This window comes from Bufo gargarizans, chromosome 2 (assembly GCF_014858855.1).
Source record: "Bufo gargarizans isolate SCDJY-AF-19 chromosome 2, ASM1485885v1, whole genome shotgun sequence".
Taxonomy (NCBI): Eukaryota; Metazoa; Chordata; class Amphibia; order Anura; family Bufonidae; genus Bufo; species Bufo gargarizans.
In genome coordinates this window covers 168370443-168390735 of record NC_058081.1, presented here as the reverse complement: position 1 = coordinate 168390735, position 20293 = coordinate 168370443, and the positions used below count along the sequence as shown (strand labels likewise).

The following is a 20293-nucleotide window of genomic DNA, read 5'->3' as shown; positions in this document are numbered from 1 at the left end:
TGCACTAATCTTCTCCTCTGGTGCCGCATAGGCCTCATACACACGACCGTTGTGCGCTTTGCGGTCCGCAAATTGCAAATCCACAAAACGCGGATAGCGTCCGTGTGCGTTCCGCAATTTGCGGAATGGCACAGACAGACATTAATATAACTGCCTATTCTTGTCCGCGGACCAAAACAACGGTCGTGTGCATGAAGCCATAGACTCACACTGGAGGGAAGCCATGCCAGATCATAGGACATATGTCAATGCATTTTATTTTTATTAGAAAGTGCATTTAAAAAATCCTTGTATTTCATGAAATAGATGTGGTACACTTACCAGAAAGAAGACGTCATCCTTGCCAATCCAATATAAAAGCTTATAAACAATGGCAAACAGCAGGGGGTACGTGAACCCCCTCAAACCTTCATTCCACTCCCATGTTAGATAGCCATAATTACCACTGTTAAGTTAAATATGGACTGAATTCACATCTGGGAGTATCTTACAGCACTTCACTAAAAAGGTTCTCTGCACTGAGAAGCTACAACATGACCAGATGTTCCCAGTAATAACTCCATGCCACTGAATGATGGGAAACTGAAACGAGAGAAATGAATGAGGCGGCAGCGGAGATCTTGGCTTCCACACCTCAGTGTTCAGGGCTTCTGTCATCAGGAACATGGTTATTAAACTGGCTGACTTTAGACATGTGCTAATGTCAGATGAAGCTAATCGTGTCTGTCCCTTCTTTCTATGTGCCTCAGTTTTTGTGAAAAATAACTTATTTTATGCACACAAGCCTCCAGGAGGAATGGGGATGTTGCCCCTACACCTAGAGCTCTGTTCTCCCTCCTCTGGCCACGCCCTCATCATGCTGCTTGAGTGTTCACATCATCCTGTCCGGCCCCATCAATCAACACGATGAGGGCGTGGCCAGAGGAGGGAGAACAGAGCTCTAGGTGTAGGGGCAACATCCCCATTGCTCCTAGAGGCTCATTTGCAAAGGGGTTGTCTGAGATTTTGATACTGATGTACTATTGTCAGGCTTAGGTCAATATTCATCAATATCAGATCAGCGGGGGTCTGACTCCCGGCATCCCTGATTAGCTGTTTGAAGAGGCTATGGAGCTCTGTGGCCTCTTCCAAGGCATGTGACATCACATTCGTTGGTCACATTGCCTCGGTCCCACTGAAGTGGATGGGGCCGAGCTGTTATACCAAGCGCATCCGCTATACAATGTACGACACTATGAAAGTTAAGCTGTGAGGAGGCCACAGCCCTCACCGGACCCCACTGATCTGATATTGATGACCTATCATGAGGAGCACCAGCGACTGTAATGCGCTGCCTAGGTAAAATCCCACTTGCCGGATTACGTAAGGAGTTTTATCAGTTGATAATAATGCTGCTATTACAGTAAAGGATATTTGAAAGTCATATTATGCGCCACTTCGAGGGACTGCCAGTATTCATCAGGGACAAAGCTGGTCTGTACCAAACCACAGTTTACAATCCGAAATGTGACTGTGAACAAGACAAAGTAAATGTTTTCTCCAAGGAGGCCTATGGGAACAAAACGGGAGATGCCAGTCACAACCATATACATGACAAAACCAAAGATGGCAATCACTGATTATTATATTACTGTAACCGCTTCTGTCTTCTCTGATTTCCCATACACAGTATGAGATTGCCAGTGATCTGCTCTAGACCCAGCGCTCATCATGGTAACTGTCATTGTCACAGGGCCTCATCCCAATCACTAAAAACTACTTGTACCATATATTAATAGCAGATGAGCGGGATTCAGACTCTTCTGCTAAGCAGCTGTTTTCAGAAGCTTTGGCACTCGAACTACACAACTTCATATACTGTGTAGTGCCCGGGCCTGGTTACTGCAGTGCTACAGTAACCAGGCCCGGACAATTGCTTTAAGAAATCAGCTTTGCCTTGGTAACAATGAAAAAGAGAATAAAATGTTTAAGTTTTTTTTTTAAGTAGTACAAAAAAGTCCTTTGAATAGGTCATCAACATCTGATTGGCAAATCAGCTGTCTGAGAAGTCATCAGCTCTCGCATTAGCGCCTCGGCCTTCTCGCAGCTTCCCTCAGGCCAGTGACGTTGCAACTATAGGTCAAGTGGCCTGGGCGCAGCTCAGCCCCATTCACTAATAGGCGTTGGACCCCCATCTATCAGATGCTTATGACCTATCCAAAGGGTATCAGTAAGAAAAAGGCAAATAACCCTTTTAATTTTGGCTGGAGTGACTCTTTAATGGCTATAGACATCTTTACTTATTTATTGAATTGCATGTATTATGGGCTTAAAACACTTTTGTAATTGGTCTTTATTAAACATTCTGAACTGCCTGGCTTTTGCAGCTTGCATGTAGTACAATATACAGCAGGCTGCTTGAAGCCGTTTAGTGTCACTCCTGTAAGACAGGCTGTCTGAGCCTTGATATCCGGCCCCCCTCTCCTGAACGTTCATCGAAGGCTTTATTCACATTTGTGTTGGGGGCTCTATTTGGGCCTCCGTCACAGATTCCATCAAAAACACAGGACAAAATAGTGCAGCATGCTCCCCTACTTTAGGCCTCATGCACACGAATGTAGCATGCCCATATTGCGGCCTGCAAACAGTGGTTCCACATTATACGGGCACCGGTCGGGTGAATGCTGTATCACGGGTGTGGACCTATTGACTAGATGACCAGATGATACAGTGTGTTGCGGAAAGGAAGCACGGATTGGAAACCCACAGAAGCACTACTTTTTTCGTGACCATCGGATGAGGATCGCGGACCCCATTCAAGTGATTTGCCGTCCACAGACACCACACTTTCGTGTGCATGAGGCCTTATCCAGTAAAAAGTCTGACTACTAAATGGTAACCTGACTGACCCGTTATGAATCGGATCCAGCACTTTTGGGAAGAGGCACATTGGGCTGGGTGATTATCACCACAATCAAAATCGCAATTTAACATTTTATCTTGATAAGAATTCACCCGTAGGATATCAGCGCCATACATGTACGGCACTGCAGGACGTGACTTGAGTCCCAGCACTGTAAAGGTACAGCAGGCTGATCGGGCGGATCAGCGGCATGGGCCCGGCTGTCACTGATAGCCGAGCCCCTGCTCTATACAACGGTATCTGTAAATACACCAATGATGGCGTATTAACCCCTTGCACGCCGTGGTCATCGCTGACCACGGCACACACGGGGCTTGTGGAGGGTACGGGCTCCCCCCCACATCTCCATCGGGTACCCGCGCTGTGGTGACGGGGACCTGATGGCTGAGAAGGCAGCCTTGCAGAGGCATCGGAGCTTGCCTTCTAAGGAGGCCTAGAAGACTCAGCCACCAGGCTGGGTCTCCTAGGCAGCTATCAGTGTACTACACTGATAGCTCAATGTAGTACAATACAGCATGTTTTGTACTGCATTGAAAGAGGGATTACGGTAAACTGAAAAGCTGAAGTCTCATAGTGGGACAAAAATAAAAAAGCAAAAATAAGTATTTCATAATAAAAAAAATAAATAAAAGTATCAAGTAAAAAAAAAAAATCTGCCCCTTTCCCATAATAAAGATTTATTAAAGTATAAAATAAAAAAAAGACATATTAGGTATCGCCGTGTCCATAACGACTGACTCTATAAAAATATAACATGATCCACCCTGTCAGGTAAACCTGTGTAAAAAAAAAAAAAAAAAAACTGTGCAAACACAGCAGTTTTTTTTCTTCACCTTCCTTCAAAAGTGTAACACCAAGCGATCAAAAAGTCCCTACACAAGACGATCGGTATAAAATTTTAAAAAAATATGGCTTTAACCCTTTCAGTACCGGACCACTTTTCCACTTTATGTGGTAATAACTTTGGAACGCTTTTACTTATCCAAGCCATTCTAAGACTGTTTTCTCATGACACATTGTACTTCATGACTGTGGTAAATTTGAGTCGATATATTTCACCTTTATTTACAAAATAATCCCAAATTTACAAAAAAAAATGAAAAATTCACAATTTTCTAAATTTGAATTTATCTACTTTTAAGACAGATAGTAATACCTCATAAAATGGTTATTAATCAACATTCCCCATATGTCTGCTTTATGTTAGCATAATTTTGTAAATGTCATTTTATATTTTTTTAGGACGTTTAAATTTAACAAAATTTCCAAAACCATTTTTTAAGCACCAATTCAGTTATAAAGATATTTTGAGGGGCTTACGTAATGGAAACCACCCGTAAATGACCCCATTTTAGAAACAAAAAACCCTGGAGGTGTTCCACAAGAATTAAAGGAAAATGGAGGTGAAATTTCAAAATTTCACTTTTTGGGTAGATTTTTTATGTTAATCAATTTTTTCTTTCAACGCAGCCAGGGTTAACAGCAAAATAAACCTCAATATATATTACTCTGATTCTGCAGATTGCAGAAATGCCCCATATGTGGCGGTAAACTGCTCTATGGGCATGTGGCAGTGGTCAGAAGGAAAGGAGCGCCATATGGATTTTGGAGGCAGATTTTGCTAGAATGGTTTTTAGGCACCATTTTGTATTTGAAGAGACCCTGACATACCCCTACAGTGGAAACCCTCAAAAAGTTAACCAATTTTGAAAACTACACCCCTTAACCCCTTAAGGACACAGCCTTTTTACACCTTAGGACCAGGCCATTTTTTGCAAATCTGACCAGAGTCACTTTAAGTGCTGATAACTTTAAAACGCTTTGACTTCTCCAGGCCGTTCTGAGATTGTTTTTTTCGTCACATATTGTACTTCATGACACTGGTAAAATTAAGTTAAAAAAAAAATTTTTTTTGCACCAAAAAATACCTAATTTAACAAAAATTTGGAAAAATTTGCAAATTTCAAAGTTTCAGTTTCTCTACTTCTGTAATACATAGTAATACCCCTAAAAATTGTGATGCCTTTACATTCCCCATATGTCTACTTCATGTTTGAATTATTTTGGGAATGATATTTTATTTTTTGGGGATGTTACAAGGCTTAGAAGTTTAGAAGCAAATCTTGAAATTTTTCAGAAATTTACAAATACCCAATTTTTAGGGACCACTACAGCTCTGAAGTCACTTTGCGAGGCTTACATAATAGAAACCACCCAAAAATGACCCCATTCTATAAACTACACCCCTCAAGGTATTCAAAACTGATTTTACAAACTTCGTTAACCCTTTAGGTGTTGCACAAGAGTTATTGGCAAATGGGGATGAAATTTGAGAATTTAATTTTTTGGGCAAATTTTCCATTTTAACCCATTTTTTCCACTAACAAAGCAAGGGTTAACAGCCAAACAAGACTGTATCTTTATTGCCCTGACTCTGCCGTTTACAGAAACACCCCATATGTGGCCGTAAACTACTGTACGGCCACACAGCGGGGCGTAGAGTGAAAGGTGCGCCATATGGTTTTTGGAAGGCAGGTTTTGCTGGACAGTTTTTTTGACACCATGTCCCATTTGAAGCCCCCCTGATGCAACCCTAGAGTAGAAACTCCATAAAAGTGACCCCATCTAAGAAACTACACCCCTCAAGGTATTCAAAACTGATTTTACAAAGTTTGTTAACCCTTTAGGTGTTGCACAAGATTTAATGGAAAATAGAGATACAATTTCAAAATTTCACTTTTTTGGCAGATTTTCCATTTTAATATTTTTTTTCCAGTTACAAAGCAAGGGTTAACAGCCAAACAAAACTCATTATTTATGGCCCTGATTCTGTAGTTTACAGAAACACCCCATATGTGGTCGTAAACTGCTGTAGGGGCACACAGCAGGGCACAGAAGGAAAGGAATGCCATATGGTTTTTGGAAGGCAGATTTTGCTGGACTGGTTTTATTGACACCATGTCCTATTTGAAGCCCCCCTGATGCACCCCTAGAGTAGAAACTCCAAAAAAGTGACCCCATTTTAGAAACTACGGGATAAGGTGGCAGTTTTGTTGGTACTAGTTTAGGGTACATATGATTTTTGGTTGCTCTATATTACACTTTTTGTGCGGCAAGGTAACAAGAAATAGCTTTTTTGGCACCTTTTTTTTGTTATTTACAACATTCATCTGACAGGTTAGATCATGTGGTAATTTTATAGAGCAGGTTGTCACGGACGCGGCGATACCTAATATGTATACAATTTTTTTCATTTATGTAAGTTTTACACAATGAATTAATTTTTAAAACAAAAAAAAGTTTGTGTCTCCATAGTCTAAAAGCCATAGTTTTTTCAGTTTTTGGGCGATTATCTCAAGTAGGGTCTCATTTTTTGCGGGATGAGATTACGGTTTTATTGGCACTATTTTGGGGTGCATATGACTTTTTGATCGCTTGCCGTTACACTTTTTGTGAAGTAAGATGACAAAAAATTGCTTTTTTTACACCGTTTCTTTTTTTCTTTTTTTTTTACGGTGGTCACCTGAGGGGTTAGGTCATGTGATATTTTTATAGAGCCGGTCGATACGGACGCGGCGATACCTAATATGTATACTTTTTTTTATTTATGTAAGTTTTACAAAATGATTTCATTTTTGAAACAAAAAAAATCATGTTTTAGTGTTTCCATAGTCTAAGAGCCATAGTTTTTTTTCAGTTTTGGGGCGATTATCTTGGGTAGGGTATGATTTTTGCGGGATGAGATGACGGTTTGATTGTTACAATTTTGGAGTACATACAACTTTTTTGATCACTTTTATTAACTTTTTGGGGAAGTAAGGTGGGCAAAATTTCAATTTCATCATAGTTTTTAATTTTTTATGGCGTTCACCGTTTGGGTAAAGTAACATGACCGTTTTATAGATCAGGTTGTTACGGACGCGGCGATACCAAACATGTGTAGGGAATTTAATTTTTAATCAGTGATAAATGTGTTTTTTGATTTTTACTTTATTTTCACGCCCTATGTCCTTAAGAGGTTAAAGAATATATTAAGGGGGGTACTGAGCACTTTGACCCCCTAAGCGCTTTATGGAATTTGGAAACAGTTGGCTGTAAAAATGAAAAGTTTCGTTTCTTAGAAATAAAATGTTGCTTTAGCCCCAAATTTTTCATTTTCACAAGGGGTAACAGGAGAAAAAGCACCCCATAATTTGTTACCTATTTTCATCTGAATACGGCAACACCCCATATGTGGAGGCACAATGCAGGACTCAGAAGGGAAGGAGAGCCATATGGCTTTTGCAGTGCAGTTTTTGATGGATAGGTTTATGGGTGCCATTGGTTTTTATTTTTTAAGTGATTGTCCTATGTGGGGGCTCATTTTTTGCGGGATGAGGCGACTGGTACTATTTTGGGGTACATAAGACTTTTTGATCGCTTGGTATTAAACTTTTTGTGAGGGAAGGTGAAAAAAAAAATTGCTGTTTTGGCATAGTTTTTTATTTTATAGCATTTACCTGAGGGGGCATATAATGTGATATTTCTTATAAAGCAGGTTGTTACAGACGCAGCGATACTTAATATGTCTATCAGTTTTATTTTTGTTAAGTTTTACACAATGAAATCATTTTTGAACAGAATAAAGTCTTGTTTTTGTGTTGCCATTTTCTGAGAGCCCTATTTTTTGGGCGATTGTCTTAGGTCAGGGCTCATTTTTTGCGGGATGACAGTTTGATTGGTTAAAATTTGGGGTACATAAGACTTTTTGATCACTTGGTATTACACTTTTTGTGAGGCAAGGTGACCAGAAAATGGCTTTTTTGACACAGTTTTTATTTTTTTTAAGGTGTTTACCTGGCGGGGTAGATCATGTGATATTTTTATAGAGCCCGTCGATACGGATGCGGCGATACCCAATGTCTACTTTTCTTTTTTTCCCCTATTTTAAAAAAAATTATTTTGGGAAAAGGATGCATTTTTTTTTTTTTACTTGAAACTTTATTTATTTTTTGTAAAACTTTATTTTCTTCACTTTATTTTTTGTCCCACTCTGGGACATTCACTTTTGGGGGTCTGATCCACTGTACAATGCATTACAATACTTCTGTATTGTAATGCATTGGCTGTAAGTGTATTACTCACTGTAATACACTTACAGCCTGCATCCTGTGAGAGATCCATCGGGCTGCCTTCCCTGCCATAGCAGCACGGGGACCCGATGGACACCCTGTACCCGGCAGGATACCGCACGTGCTGTAATCAGCGCTGACCCTGGCAGTGCAAGGGTTAATGCACTGGCATCAGTGTTTTCACTGATGCCGACGCATACAGCAGGGGTCCGGCTATCAGTGACTGCTGGACCCCTGCAGCTGATCGGGCGGGCGCCGTAGCTGTACGACGCTGGGATTTCTGTCCCAGTTTCCAGCGCCGTACATTTACAGCAATGGTATCCTACGGGTTAAGAAAATGTCAACACAAAAACGATCTTTTCTTTTCAAAAATGTTAGGTATCAATGTTAGGTACAACAACTTAGGTATCACTGCGTCTATAACAACTTGCTCTATGAAAATATCACATGATTTAAAGGTTTTAAAAAAAAATAAAAAAAGGAACTCTGCTAACATTTTTGGTCACCTTGCCTCACAAAAAGTGTAATATCAAGCGACCAAGTCATATGTACTCCAAGATGGTATCAATCAAACCATCATCTCATCCAGTAAGGCCTCATGCACACGACCGTTGTGTGCATCCGTGTCCGTTGTTCCGTTTTCCTGGGGACCCATTGACTTTCAATGGGTCCGTTAAACTTGGAAAATGCACCGTTTGTCATCCGCGTCCGTGTTTCCTGTCCGTCCCAAAAATATGACCTGTCCTATTTTTTGGACGGACAACGGTTCGCGGACCCATTCAAAATCAATGTGTCCGTGCAAAAACACGGAGGCACACAAGATTCTCATCCGCGTCCGTAGGCTACTTTCACACAGACGGATCCGCAGATCTGTCTGTATAACAGCTTTTCAGATCTGAGTTTTCACATAGTGAAAACTCAGATCCGACAGTATATTCTAACACAAAGGCGTTCCCATGGTGATGGGAACGCTTCATGTTAGAATATACTAAGAACTGTGGACATAACTGCCCCCTGCTGCCTGGCAGCACCCGGATCTCTAAGGCTTTCACACTTGCGGCAGGACGGATCCGACAGGCTGTTCACCATGTCTGATCCGTCCTGCGGCTATTTCGCCGTGCCCGCGGACCGCCGCTCCGTCCCCATTGAATATAATAGGGACGGGGGCGGAGCTCCGGCGCAGCACGGAGAAAGCCACCGGACTAAAAAGCCTGACATGCAGTAATTTTAGTCCAGCGGGCTTTCTCCGTGCACCGCAGGAGCTCCGCCCCCGTCCCCATTATAGTCAATGGGGACGGAGCTGCGGTCCGGCGAAATAGCCGCAGGACGGATCCGACATGGTGAACAGCCTGTCGGATCCGTCCTGCCGCAAGTGTGAAAGTACCCTTAAAGGGGGCTGTGATCCGAACAATTAACTTTAACGTTTAATTGTGCGTATCATAGCCCCCTGTAAGAGATCCCCCTCAGCAGACCCCCCTCCCTCCCCTGTATTAAATTCGTTGGTGGCCAGTGCAGCCTCCCCTCTCCCCCTCCCCCCCTGTATTAAATTCATTGGTGGCCAGTGCGGCCTCCCCTCCCCTAATTAAACCCCCCCACCTGGTGGCAGCAGAGAGTTCCGATCGGAGTACCAGTTTAATCGCTGGGGCTCCGATCGGTTACCATGGCAACCAAGACACTACTGCAGTCCTGGCTGCCATGGTTACTTAGTAATTTTAGAAGCATTATACTTACCTGCGCTGTCTGTGACTGGCCGGGCGCTCCTCCTACTGGTAAGTGACAGGTCTGTGCTATAAGCAATGCGCCGCACAGACCTTTCACTTACCAGTAGGAGGAGCGCCCGGCCGGACACAGACAGCGCAGGTAAGTATAATGCTACTAAAATTGCTAAGTAATAATGGCAGCCAGGACTGCAGTAGCGTGGCCACCAATGAATTTAATACAGGGGAGGGAGGGAGGGCCGCACTGGCCACTAATGAATTTAATACAGGGGAGGGAGGGAGGGCCGCACTGGCCACTAATGAATTTAATACAGGGGAGGGAGGCACACTGGCCACCAATGAATTTAAAACTGGGGAGGGAGGGGGGTCTGCCCCCTGCTGTCTGGCATCACCCGATCTCTTACAGGGGGCTATGATATGCACAATTAACCCCTTCAGGTGCGGCACCTGAGGGGTTAATTGTACAGATCACAGCCCCCTGTAAGAGATCGGGTGCTGCCAGGCAGCAGTCATGTACACAGTTCTTAGTATATTCTAACTTGAAGCGTCCCCATCACTATGGGAATGCCTCCGTGTTAGAATATACTGTCGGATCTGAGTTTTCACGATCTAACTCAAATTCGATGGTATATTCTAACATAGAGGCGTTCCCATGGTGATGGGGGCGCTTCATGTTAAAATATACCATCGGATTGGAGAAAACTCTGATAGGGACTCCTGACTTTACATTAAAAGTCAATGGAGGACGGATCCGTTTGCAATTGGACCATATTGTGTCAACGTCAAACGGATCCGTCCCCATTGACTTGCATTGTAAGTCTGGACGGATCCGTTTGGCTCCACACGGCCAGGCGGACACCAAAACGACTTTTTTTTACTTTCCTTCATGTCTGGTGATCCTCCAAAAATCAAGGAAGACACACGGAAGAAAATAACGGACACGGATCACGGAACCCCGTTTTGCGGACCGTGAAAAAATACTGTCGTGTGCATGAGGCCTAAAAATGAGCCGCTACACAAGACAAATCGGCAGGCAAAATAAATAAAAAATTATAATTCTGTAAAAAAATAAAAAAATTATCATATGTACCTAAAAATGGTACCAATAAAAACCATCAACTCTTCCCGCAAAAATCAAGCCCATACATAAGACAATCACCCAAAAATAAAAAATATGGCTTTCAGAAAATTTAGACAAACATGTTTTTTTTTCAAACAATGCTTTTATTGTGTAAAACTGAAATAAATGTAAAAAAGTAGGCATATTAGGTATCACTGCGTCCGTAATGACCTGCTCTATAAAAATATCACATGATCAACCCCCTCAAGTGAATATCGTAAAAAAAAAAAAAAAAAATACAAAAATTGTGCCAAAACAGCCATGTCCCCCCAAAAATTGTAATATTGAACGATCAAAAATCATATGTACCCAAAAAAAAAAAAAAAAATACATCTACTCTTCCCATAAAAAACAAGTGCCTACACAAGACCGTCGGCAGAAAAAAAAATTATATGGTTTTCAGAATACAGAGACACAAAATCATTATTTATTTTAAAAAATGCTTTATTATGTAATTGAAACAAACAAAATAAAAATACACGTATTTGGTATTGTCACGCTCGTAACGACCTGCTCGTTAAAAATAACACATGACTAGAGATGAGCGAACTTCTGTTTTAAGTTCGGCGTCTAAAGTTCGGGGGCGGGTTAGCGGAGAATCCCGATCTGGAACCGGATATGGATTCCGACTTCCGTTGTGGTCCGTGGTAGCGGAATCAATAATCGGCCATTATTGATTCCGCTACCACGGACCACAACGGAAGTCGGAATCCATATCCGGTTCCAGATCGGGATTCTCCGCTAACCCGCCCCCGAACTTTAGACGCCGAACTTAAAACAGAAGTTCGCTCATCTCTACACATGACCTATCCTGTCAGGTGAACCCTGTAAAAATCTAAAGTGTGCCAGAACAGCCATTTTTGGTTACCTTCTCTCACAAAAAGCATAATATTAAAGCGATCAAAAATGATATGTTCCCCAAAATAGTACCAATAAAACCTCATCCTATAGTTTCAAAAAACAGGATTACATATTAGGAGTTTCTACAGTGAAATCTGTCCTCCAAAACCCAAATGTTGCTCCTTCCCTTCTGCACCCTGCCGTGCGCCCATACAGCAGTTTACGACCGCATGTCGGGCATTTCTGTAAACTACAGAATCAGGGTAATAAATATTCAGTTTTGTTTTGCTGTTAAAAAAAAATTGTAACACAACGAAGGTTATTAAAATGGAAAATCTGCAAAAAAATGTAAAATATTGAAATTTAACCTCCATTTTCCTTTCATTCTTGTGAAATACCCAAACAGTTAATAAAGTTAGTAAAATCAATTTTGAATAACCCGGGGGTGTAGTTTCTAAAATTGGGTCATTTATGGGTGGTTTCTATTATGTAAGGCCTCGTTCACATCAGCGTTCAGCCTTTCCGTTCTCCTGCTCCGTTATAGGAGCAGGAGAACGGAAAGGACGGATTGGGCACATAACTGAGACGAGCGGAGCCTACGGACCCCATAGACTATAATGGGGTCCGTTAGGTTTACGCTCAGAAAATGATTTTGGAGCGGAGACTAACGGACCCCATTATAGTCTATGGGGTCCGTATGCTCCGCTCGTCTGTTATGTGCCCTATAACTGAGCAGGAGAACGGAAAGGCTGAACGCTGGTGTGAACTCAGCCTAAGCCTCATAAAGTGACTTCACTTCATAACTGAACTGGTCCTTAAAAAAGTGGATTTTGGAATTTTTCTTAAAAATTTTAAGAATTGCTTTTAAAATTCAAAGCCTTCTAAAGTCCTAAAAAATAAAATGACCTTTTCAAAATGATGCCAACATAAAGTAGACATATGAGAAATGTACAGTAACTATTTTATGATGTATCACTATCTGCTTTCAAAGCAGAGAAATGACATTTTACTAAATTGCTAATTTTCTCGAAATTTTCAGTAAATTGTGGATTTTTTTTTTATAAATAAAAAGGTGAAACATTATGACTCAAATTTACCACTAACATGATGGACAATGTGTCACCAGAAAATCTCTTATCTAAGCGATTCTGAGTTATTACCACATAAAGTGACATGTCAGATTTTCAAAAATTGGTCTGGAACTCAAGGTGAAAAGTGGCTCGGTACTAATGCAGTTGGAGCAGAGGGGGGAGGGGGGCGGATGCAGTTTAAATGAGTGGAGGAGTCTGAGATAAACATCTAAAGAGTGGAGGAGGGGAGACTCCACAACCAGAATAACCAAAATATTTAACATGGGCAAGATTACCGTATTTTTCACCCTATAAGACGCACCCGCCCATAAGACGCACCTAGGTTTTTAAGGAGGAAAAAAAATAAAAAGTTTGAACCAAAAGGTGTGCCTAATGGTGTTATGTGGGATCTGGGGATGGCACTGTTATGGGGGGGGGGGGCACCGTGGATGGCACGGTTATGGGGGGCACCGTGGATGGCACGGTTATGGGGGGCACCGTGGATGGCACGGTTATTGGGGATCTGTTGACACATAAATAGCATTTTACGCTATGTGTCATACACAGACCCCCATAACAGTGCTATCCATAGAATGACCCCCAATAGGGAGGAGGGGCCGGCATCTAGCTCTGTAATTACAGCGGGCCCGGTGCAGTCACTGTATTCTGCTACACCGGGCCCGCTCACTGTAGGAATCCTAACTGCAGGCAATGCTGTATGCTGATTAAGGTACCGTAACAGTAGTCTTTTATGCAGCCTGTACTTACGATACTAACTTTCCGGCAGGCAGCAGGCAGGAGGCTGAGCTGGCGGGCGCTGAAAACGTAACTCACTATGTCACGCGCCGGCTCTCCCTTCTTCATTCATAAAGTGGGCGGAGCCGGCGCGTGACATAGTGAGTTACGTTTTCAGCGCCCGCCCGCCAGCTCAGCCTCCTGCCCGCTGCCTGCCGGAAAGTTAGTATCGTAAGTACAGGCTGCATAAAAGACTACTGTTACGGTACCTTAATCAGCATACAGCATTGCCTGCAGTTAGGATTCCTACAGTGAGCAGACCCGGTGTAGCAGAATACAGTGACTGCACCGGGCCCGCTGTAGTTACAGAGCTGGATGCCGGCCCCTCCTCCCTCATTCATGCCTACTAATACACCCGCCACCGCGCTGCGCAGCATGCGGTCGGCGGTATACAAACTGAAGTATTCGCCACATAAGACGCACTGCCTCCCCCCCCCCCCCAATTTTGGGGGGGGGGGAAAGTGCGTCTTATACGGCGAAAAATACGGTATGTCAGTTGATCAGGCTGCATTTCGGTTTCGTTAGTTTTTCCCCATTAAAGGGTCCCTGTCACCTACAAAAATGGGTATTAAAGGGAACCTGTCACCAGGATTTTGGGTGTAGAGCTGAGGACATGGGTTGCTAGATGGCCGCTAGCACATTCGCAATACACAGTAACCATAGCTCTGTGTGCTTTTATTGTGTAAAAAAAAAAAACACAACACGATTTGATACATATGCAAATTATCCTAAGATGAAATGTACGTGAAGGACTCCTTGCTCCCCGTCAGAAAGCTAGAGCACCATAATCTTTTGATGCGTGAGCTAGCACATGCGCAGCGTCGGCATAGTGTTCCTTCCCCTGTGCTAGCATCAGCCTCGGAAGGAACTGCGCGCGAGATTACGGCGCTCTAGTTTTCTGATGTCGGGGAGCAAGGAGGAGATTCGGAGGATGCGGGGCGGTGCTGGGCTCATCTCCGGATACAGGACACAAATCTTTTTTTGACGCAATAAAAGCACACAGAGCTATGGCGACTGGATATTGCGGATGTGCTAGCTGCCATCTAGTGACCCATGTCCTCAGCTCTATGCACAAAATCCCGGTGACAGGTTCCCTTTAAGCTGGCTGACATTAGTGATGTGCTAGTGTCAGCTGCACAGACAGTTATTAGGCCTCTTTCACACTTGCGTTGTCCGGATCCGGCGTGTACTCCATTTGCCGGAATTACACGCCGGATCCGGAAAAACGCAAGTGAACTGAAAGCATTTGAAGACGCTTTTAGTGTTACTATGGCAGCCAGGACGCTATTAAAGTCCTGGTTGCCATAGTAGTAGTGGGGAGCGGGGGGAGCGGGGGGAGCGGTATACTTACAGTCCGCGCGGCTCCCGGGGCGCTCCAGAATGACGTCAGAGCGCCCCATGCGCATGGATGACGTGCCATGCGATCACGTGATCCATGCGCGTGGGGCGCCCTGACGTCACTCTGGAGCGCCCCGGGAGCCGCACGGATGGTAAGTATGCTGCTCCCCCGCTCCCCGCTACACTTTACCGTCCCGGCAGCCATGGTAACCATTCAGAAAAAGTTAAACGTCGGATCCGGCAATGCGCCGAAACGACGTTTAGCTTAAGTCCGGATCAATGCCTTTCAATGGGCATTAATTCCGGATCCGGCCTTGCGGCAAGTGTTCAGGATTTTTGGCCGGAGCAAAAAGCGCAGCATGCTGCGGCATTTTCTCCGGCCAAAAAACGTTCTGTTCCGGAACTGAAGACATCCTGATGCATCCTGAACGGATTTCTCTCCATTCAGAATGCATGGGGATAATCCTGATCAGGATTCTTCCGGCATAGAGCCCCGACGACGGAACTCTATGCCGGAAGAAAAGAACGCAAGTGTGAAAGAGCCCTTAGTCCCATCTCACTATGTGCCGCTGTTATAAAAAAAATAAAAACTTTTATAATATGCTAATTAGCCTCTAGGAGCGGGGGGGCGTTGAACCTCCGTTTGCCCACCTCTTTTCCCGCCCTTCTTCTCTTGATTGACAGGGCAGCGCTGCTCTCCCCCCGCCGGCCGTGTCTGCAGTGTAAATCTCGTATTCGGCACAGGCGCAGTGAAGGAAGGACGCTCGGCGGCTGCTGACTTCCAAATTGCGCCTGCGCCGAATACTGAACGGCCATAAGTTATTGAAATCCGTAATGGGATTCGTAGATAACCCGAACCTTGTACGCCGAACTTGAAACAAGTTCGCTGAACACTACTAGTGGCGCATGAAGCCTCACTGTAATGCCTCTGTACATGGGCCTCAGTGGTGCAGACACTTGATTGTCAGGTGAGATGTGCAGCCCTGTCTAGCTGCTGGAAGAGCCTGCCCTTTTCACACAGCACACTGTGCTACCCTATCCGAGCCTCCAGTGTGAACAGAACCTTACAGAACCTCGCTTCTTCTGTGCAGACGATAATGACTGGAGATGGATGGCCCCAGGCTGGGCTCTGCCGCACGCAGCCGGTCCGGTCCATATCATGGCAGGAAAGCTTCCCATTCATTCCTCGTCCGCTGCGTTACCTGCGCCCGCCGCGTCCCGGCCATCCTTGCTGTAGAGCTTGGACCTGCGCTTCCTCAGCTGCACGGAGCCCGCGGTGTTCGGCCTCCTCAGGGCAGGCAGTGCCCGGCTCCTGATCACCTCCATAGCTGGAGCCGCTCTGTTATCCTGGGACACCACGCCCCGCTGTCACTTTCCCCGGTCAGGTAAACTACACAGCCAACCGCCAGAACATTAGTAAAATCACTGGAGAGAAAGCAGCGCCTTACAAGGGCTCCAACAAAATGGCTACTTGTAACTGCGCTGCCTTATGGGACTGCCGCAAAGGAGACATGTTGTCGGAGCCCTGCGTGTAACCTATGGCTGCTGTCACAGACGTTATAGTCCACGGTTCTATATACAGAACATAAGGAAGCGAAGGTCATCTGCGCCCATCTGTCGGTGCACGCTGGGACACTGCATTAGGGCACCGGATGTGCGCCCTGGAATAGATGCCGCCTGCTGCTGGGTAAGGAGCACGTGACTGATACAGAGGTAGGTGCTGGCAGAACTACAAGTCTCAGAATGTTCTGTATCTGATCAATAATATATATATATATATATTTTTTTTTTTATTATTTATTTATTTTTTCCCTTTTCTATTGCTGCTTTCCAAAAGCCATAACTTATTAAATAATTTTTGAAATCCCGTAGCCATTTGAGCGCTTGACTTTTGCTGGACAGGGTGTGCTTTCTATTGGCAGCGTTTAATATTCCACACAATGTATTGCAAAGCCGTAAAAAAAATAACAGGGTGGGATTGAAAAAAAAAATATATAATTGCGGCATTGTTTTAGGGGCTTTGTTTTTACAGTATTCGATATGCAGTAAAAATGACGTTATCTTTATGTTGTGGGTCAATAGCAGATATAATATATATACTGTAGTTTTTCTTAGGTTTTATTACTTAAAAAAAAAAATAGAAATAGTTCTTTGTATGGCAATATATTCTGACCCCCATAACGTTTCAGCTTTTTGACTATGGAGCTGTGTGAGGGCTCATTTGTTGCTGGGCAATTTGTCGTTTTCATCGACATCATTTTAGGGCATGTATTTTTATTTTATATTTAATTCTTTGGGAAGGTGAAGCAACAAAAAAGGTGATTTGCCTATTTAGATTTTTTTTCTGTAATGGCGTCCACAGTACAGGGTAAATACTTTTATATTCTGATACTTCGGGCAAAGGTACAGCGGGCACTGATGTCTGACAGAACTGACACAAGCTACAGGGCTACGTTCACACCAGCGTTTTTTACTGGATCCGGCAGGGTTCAGCAAAAAAACGCTTCAGTTACCGATAATACAACCACATGCATCCGTTATGAACGGATCCTGTTGTATTATCTTTAACATAGCCAAGACGCATCCGTCATGAACACCATTGAAAGTCAATGGCGGACGGATCCGTTTTCTATTGTGTCAGATTGTGTAATGACGGATGCTCCACATCCCAGGATGGAAAGCAAACCGTAGCATGCTGCGGTTATGAGAACAGAACGGAATGCTTTTTGGAGCATTCCGTTCAGTTACGTTTTGTCAATGGGGACAAAATGGAAGCGTTTTTTTCCGGTATTGAGACCCTATGACAGATCTCAATACCGGAAAATATTAACGCTAGTGTGAAAGTAGCCTTATGCTCACGATAAGGCCTCATGCACACAGCCGTACCATGTTTTGCGGTCCGCATGAGCGCCCAATTTGGAGTCTTGCTTTGGGGCCCAGTGACTTCTGCGCACGCCCCTGACAGCAGGTGGCGCTATACAGACACATTTTACTGAATAACTCAGGGGATACACTAGCTTTTTAATTATATGCAATTACAAAAGATCCAGGTACTGGTTTGAAAGATGTACACTACCTGATATTTCGTGGCACAACCCCTTTAAAGATCTGACATTTGCCACACATGAGATAAGCGTCCATTTTACATAGAAATATGGAAATACTCTTGGCTAACTTCCAAGTCCAATGATTGCATCTCTGTAATATACATTTACTTGTGTCACCCATAGGCCAGTATCTAGAATTTTATTTTATTTTTTGGTGGGGGAGGGGGTTGCAGTGATCATCTGTATAGGCCTTGCTTTTCTATTAAGCGAAAAAAGATATACAGACATGTAGCAGACAGGTAGATGCCAAAAGGACACTTGGCATGGGTTTATGGACACGGTCGATGTATTACTAGGAGCATATTTGTGGCACATATCTCAGGCTCACATACTGACCACAGTGTTTGCTTAGCCTCATTCAGGTGGCCAAAGGCAACTAAAAGCAGTTAAGATCCCAGTGTTAGTTTGGCTAAGAAGAATGTGGTTGCGCCAAAATTTTAGCCAATTATGCAGACACTAAAATGCATCTGCATTGCGGCCATCTGAAGGAGGTCTTAAGCCTCATGCAGACGTCCATGGAACACGGTCCATGAGATACCGGACTGGCATTGCAGGAGCGCACAGCGTCATAGCAACCAATGACTCTGTGCACTCCTACAATGCCAGTCCGGTATCTCAAGGACCGTGTTCCACGGACGTCTTCATGAGGCTTTAGTCTGTTTAGAGCAGGGATGCTCAACCTGCAGCCCTCCAGCTGTTGCAAAACTACAACTCCCAGCATTCTCAGACAGCCTACAGCAGGGCATGGTGGGATTTGTAGTTTTACAACAGCTGGAGGGCCGCAGGTTGAGCATCCCTGGTTTAGAGGATTCTTGAGCACATCTTTTTGAAAACAAGCCGTGTGCAGTTCACGGGTAGAAGGTAAGTCCAGCACCAGACATAAGTCAGACCTTTATTAAAACAATGTAAAATCAACTGTAATCCTCAAAGTCCATAATACTTCACTGCATACACAAGCCACGTGCAGCTCACGCCGCATACACAAGCCACGTGCCGCTCACGCCGCATAGACAAGCCACGTGCAGCTGACATCACTATGCTGCTTTTTCCATTTGTACACTATTATTGACTTCTGTTTTTTCCTTACTTCTTGACAGGCGGTCAGGATTTCCATGTTTTTTGCTTTGGATTGGAGGATAACATTGCCATACTGAGGATGATGCACAGACTTCCCTTCGGCCAGCTCTTCTTGGCTGTGTTATTAGGATTTGCTGGTGGTGTCTATATCTACAAGCCCCTTTTACAGCAGTACATGCATGAGAAGAGAGCAGTAGAAGCGGACATTACTGCCACAGATACTGTGGAAAAAGGAAAGGAATAAAGCCTTGGCTGGATTGTCGCAGATGTACTTGTAATGGCGGCTGCTCTGTGTGTGGTTGTTGACTTATAATAATACATCTAAGAGAAATTTGTTCATTGCTGTAATCCTTTTCATAAAGTATGAATTATAGTCCAAAATGTAGGCAAGGGAACTTACAGCAACTATGCCATAGACATTAGATGTTGGCCAGACATGTACATGGAGGGCTCCCAGAACTCCCCGTCGGCAGATATCCGGTGTAGATAACTGTTGACTTTCAGCATGCCTGATCCTCTTTTTCTCGGGAGAGAAGCCATTTCCAGATGTCTTTCATCTTCCCCTCTAACTACTGAGATTAATGGGGTTATCACATGACTAATGTAAAAATGTATATAGTACATGACAATCTCCTTCTAACAAAGCTAGAACCAGCCCTGTATCTCACATGGATCCAGAGATCTCCTCAATCATTGCTCTGCTAGGTAGCTAAGCTAAGGCTACTTTCACACTAGCGTTCGTCGGTCCGCTCGTGAGCTCCGTTTGAAGGGGCTCACGAGCGGACCCGAACGCAGCCGTCCAGCCCTGATGCAGTCTGAATGGAGCGGATCCGCTCAGACTGCATCAGTCTGGCGGCGTTCAGCCTCCGCTCCGCTCGCCTCCGCACGGACAGGCGGACAGCTGAACGCTGCTTGCAGCGTTCGGGTGTCCGCCTGGCCGTGCGGAGGCGTGCGGATTCGTCCAGACTTACAATATAAGTCAATGGGGACGGATCCGTTTGAAGATGCCACAATATGGCTCAATCTTCAGGCGGATCCGTCCCCCATTGACTTTACATTGAAAGTCTGGACGGATCCGTACGAGGCTATTTTCACACTTAACTGTTATATGCTAAAATAATGCAGACGGATCCGTTCTGAACGGAGCCTCCGTCTGCATTATTATGATCGGATCCGTTCAGAACGGACCCGATCGAACGCTAGTGTGAAAGTAGC

The 20293-nt window shown here is 44.1% G+C and overlaps 2 protein-coding genes across 3 annotated transcripts in view; one reads left to right on the top strand and one right to left on the bottom strand.

The window, feature by feature from the left end:
• The window catches only part of PIGB (phosphatidylinositol glycan anchor biosynthesis class B), a 48375-nt gene extending 32037 nt beyond the window's left edge, over positions 1 to 16338 (bottom strand). Inside the window, exons 1-3 of one of the 2 annotated variants that reach the window (XM_044279677.1) lie at positions 16097 to 16338; positions 1414 to 1549; positions 322 to 439 (exon numbers count right to left, since the gene is read on the bottom strand). In XM_044279677.1, the coding sequence (XP_044135612.1) occupies positions 322 to 439; positions 1414 to 1549; positions 16097 to 16220 (378 nt within the window). In that variant the 5' untranslated portion in view covers positions 16221 to 16338. The remainder of the gene's footprint in view (positions 1 to 321; positions 440 to 1413; positions 1550 to 16096) is intronic. The other variant, XM_044279678.1, reaches the window with a different exon arrangement.
• A 57-nt stretch (positions 16339 to 16395) lies between these two features.
• On the top strand, positions 16396 to 19413 carry PIGBOS1 (PIGB opposite strand 1). The gene is made up of 2 exons (XM_044279679.1): positions 16396 to 16607; positions 19099 to 19413. The coding sequence occupies exon 2, from the start codon at positions 19158 to 19160 to the stop codon at positions 19320 to 19322; it is 165 nt and encodes a 54-aa protein (XP_044135614.1). The 5' UTR covers positions 16396 to 16607; positions 19099 to 19157; the 3' UTR covers positions 19323 to 19413.
• Positions 19414 to 20293: the final 880 nt, after the last annotated feature.

Bases quoted from the DNA above. Each gene is read 5' to 3' on its own strand.
- PIGBOS1 (XM_044279679.1), top strand. From the start codon at position 19,158: ATGATGCACAGACTTCCCTTCGGCCAGCTCTTCTTGGCTGTGTTATTA.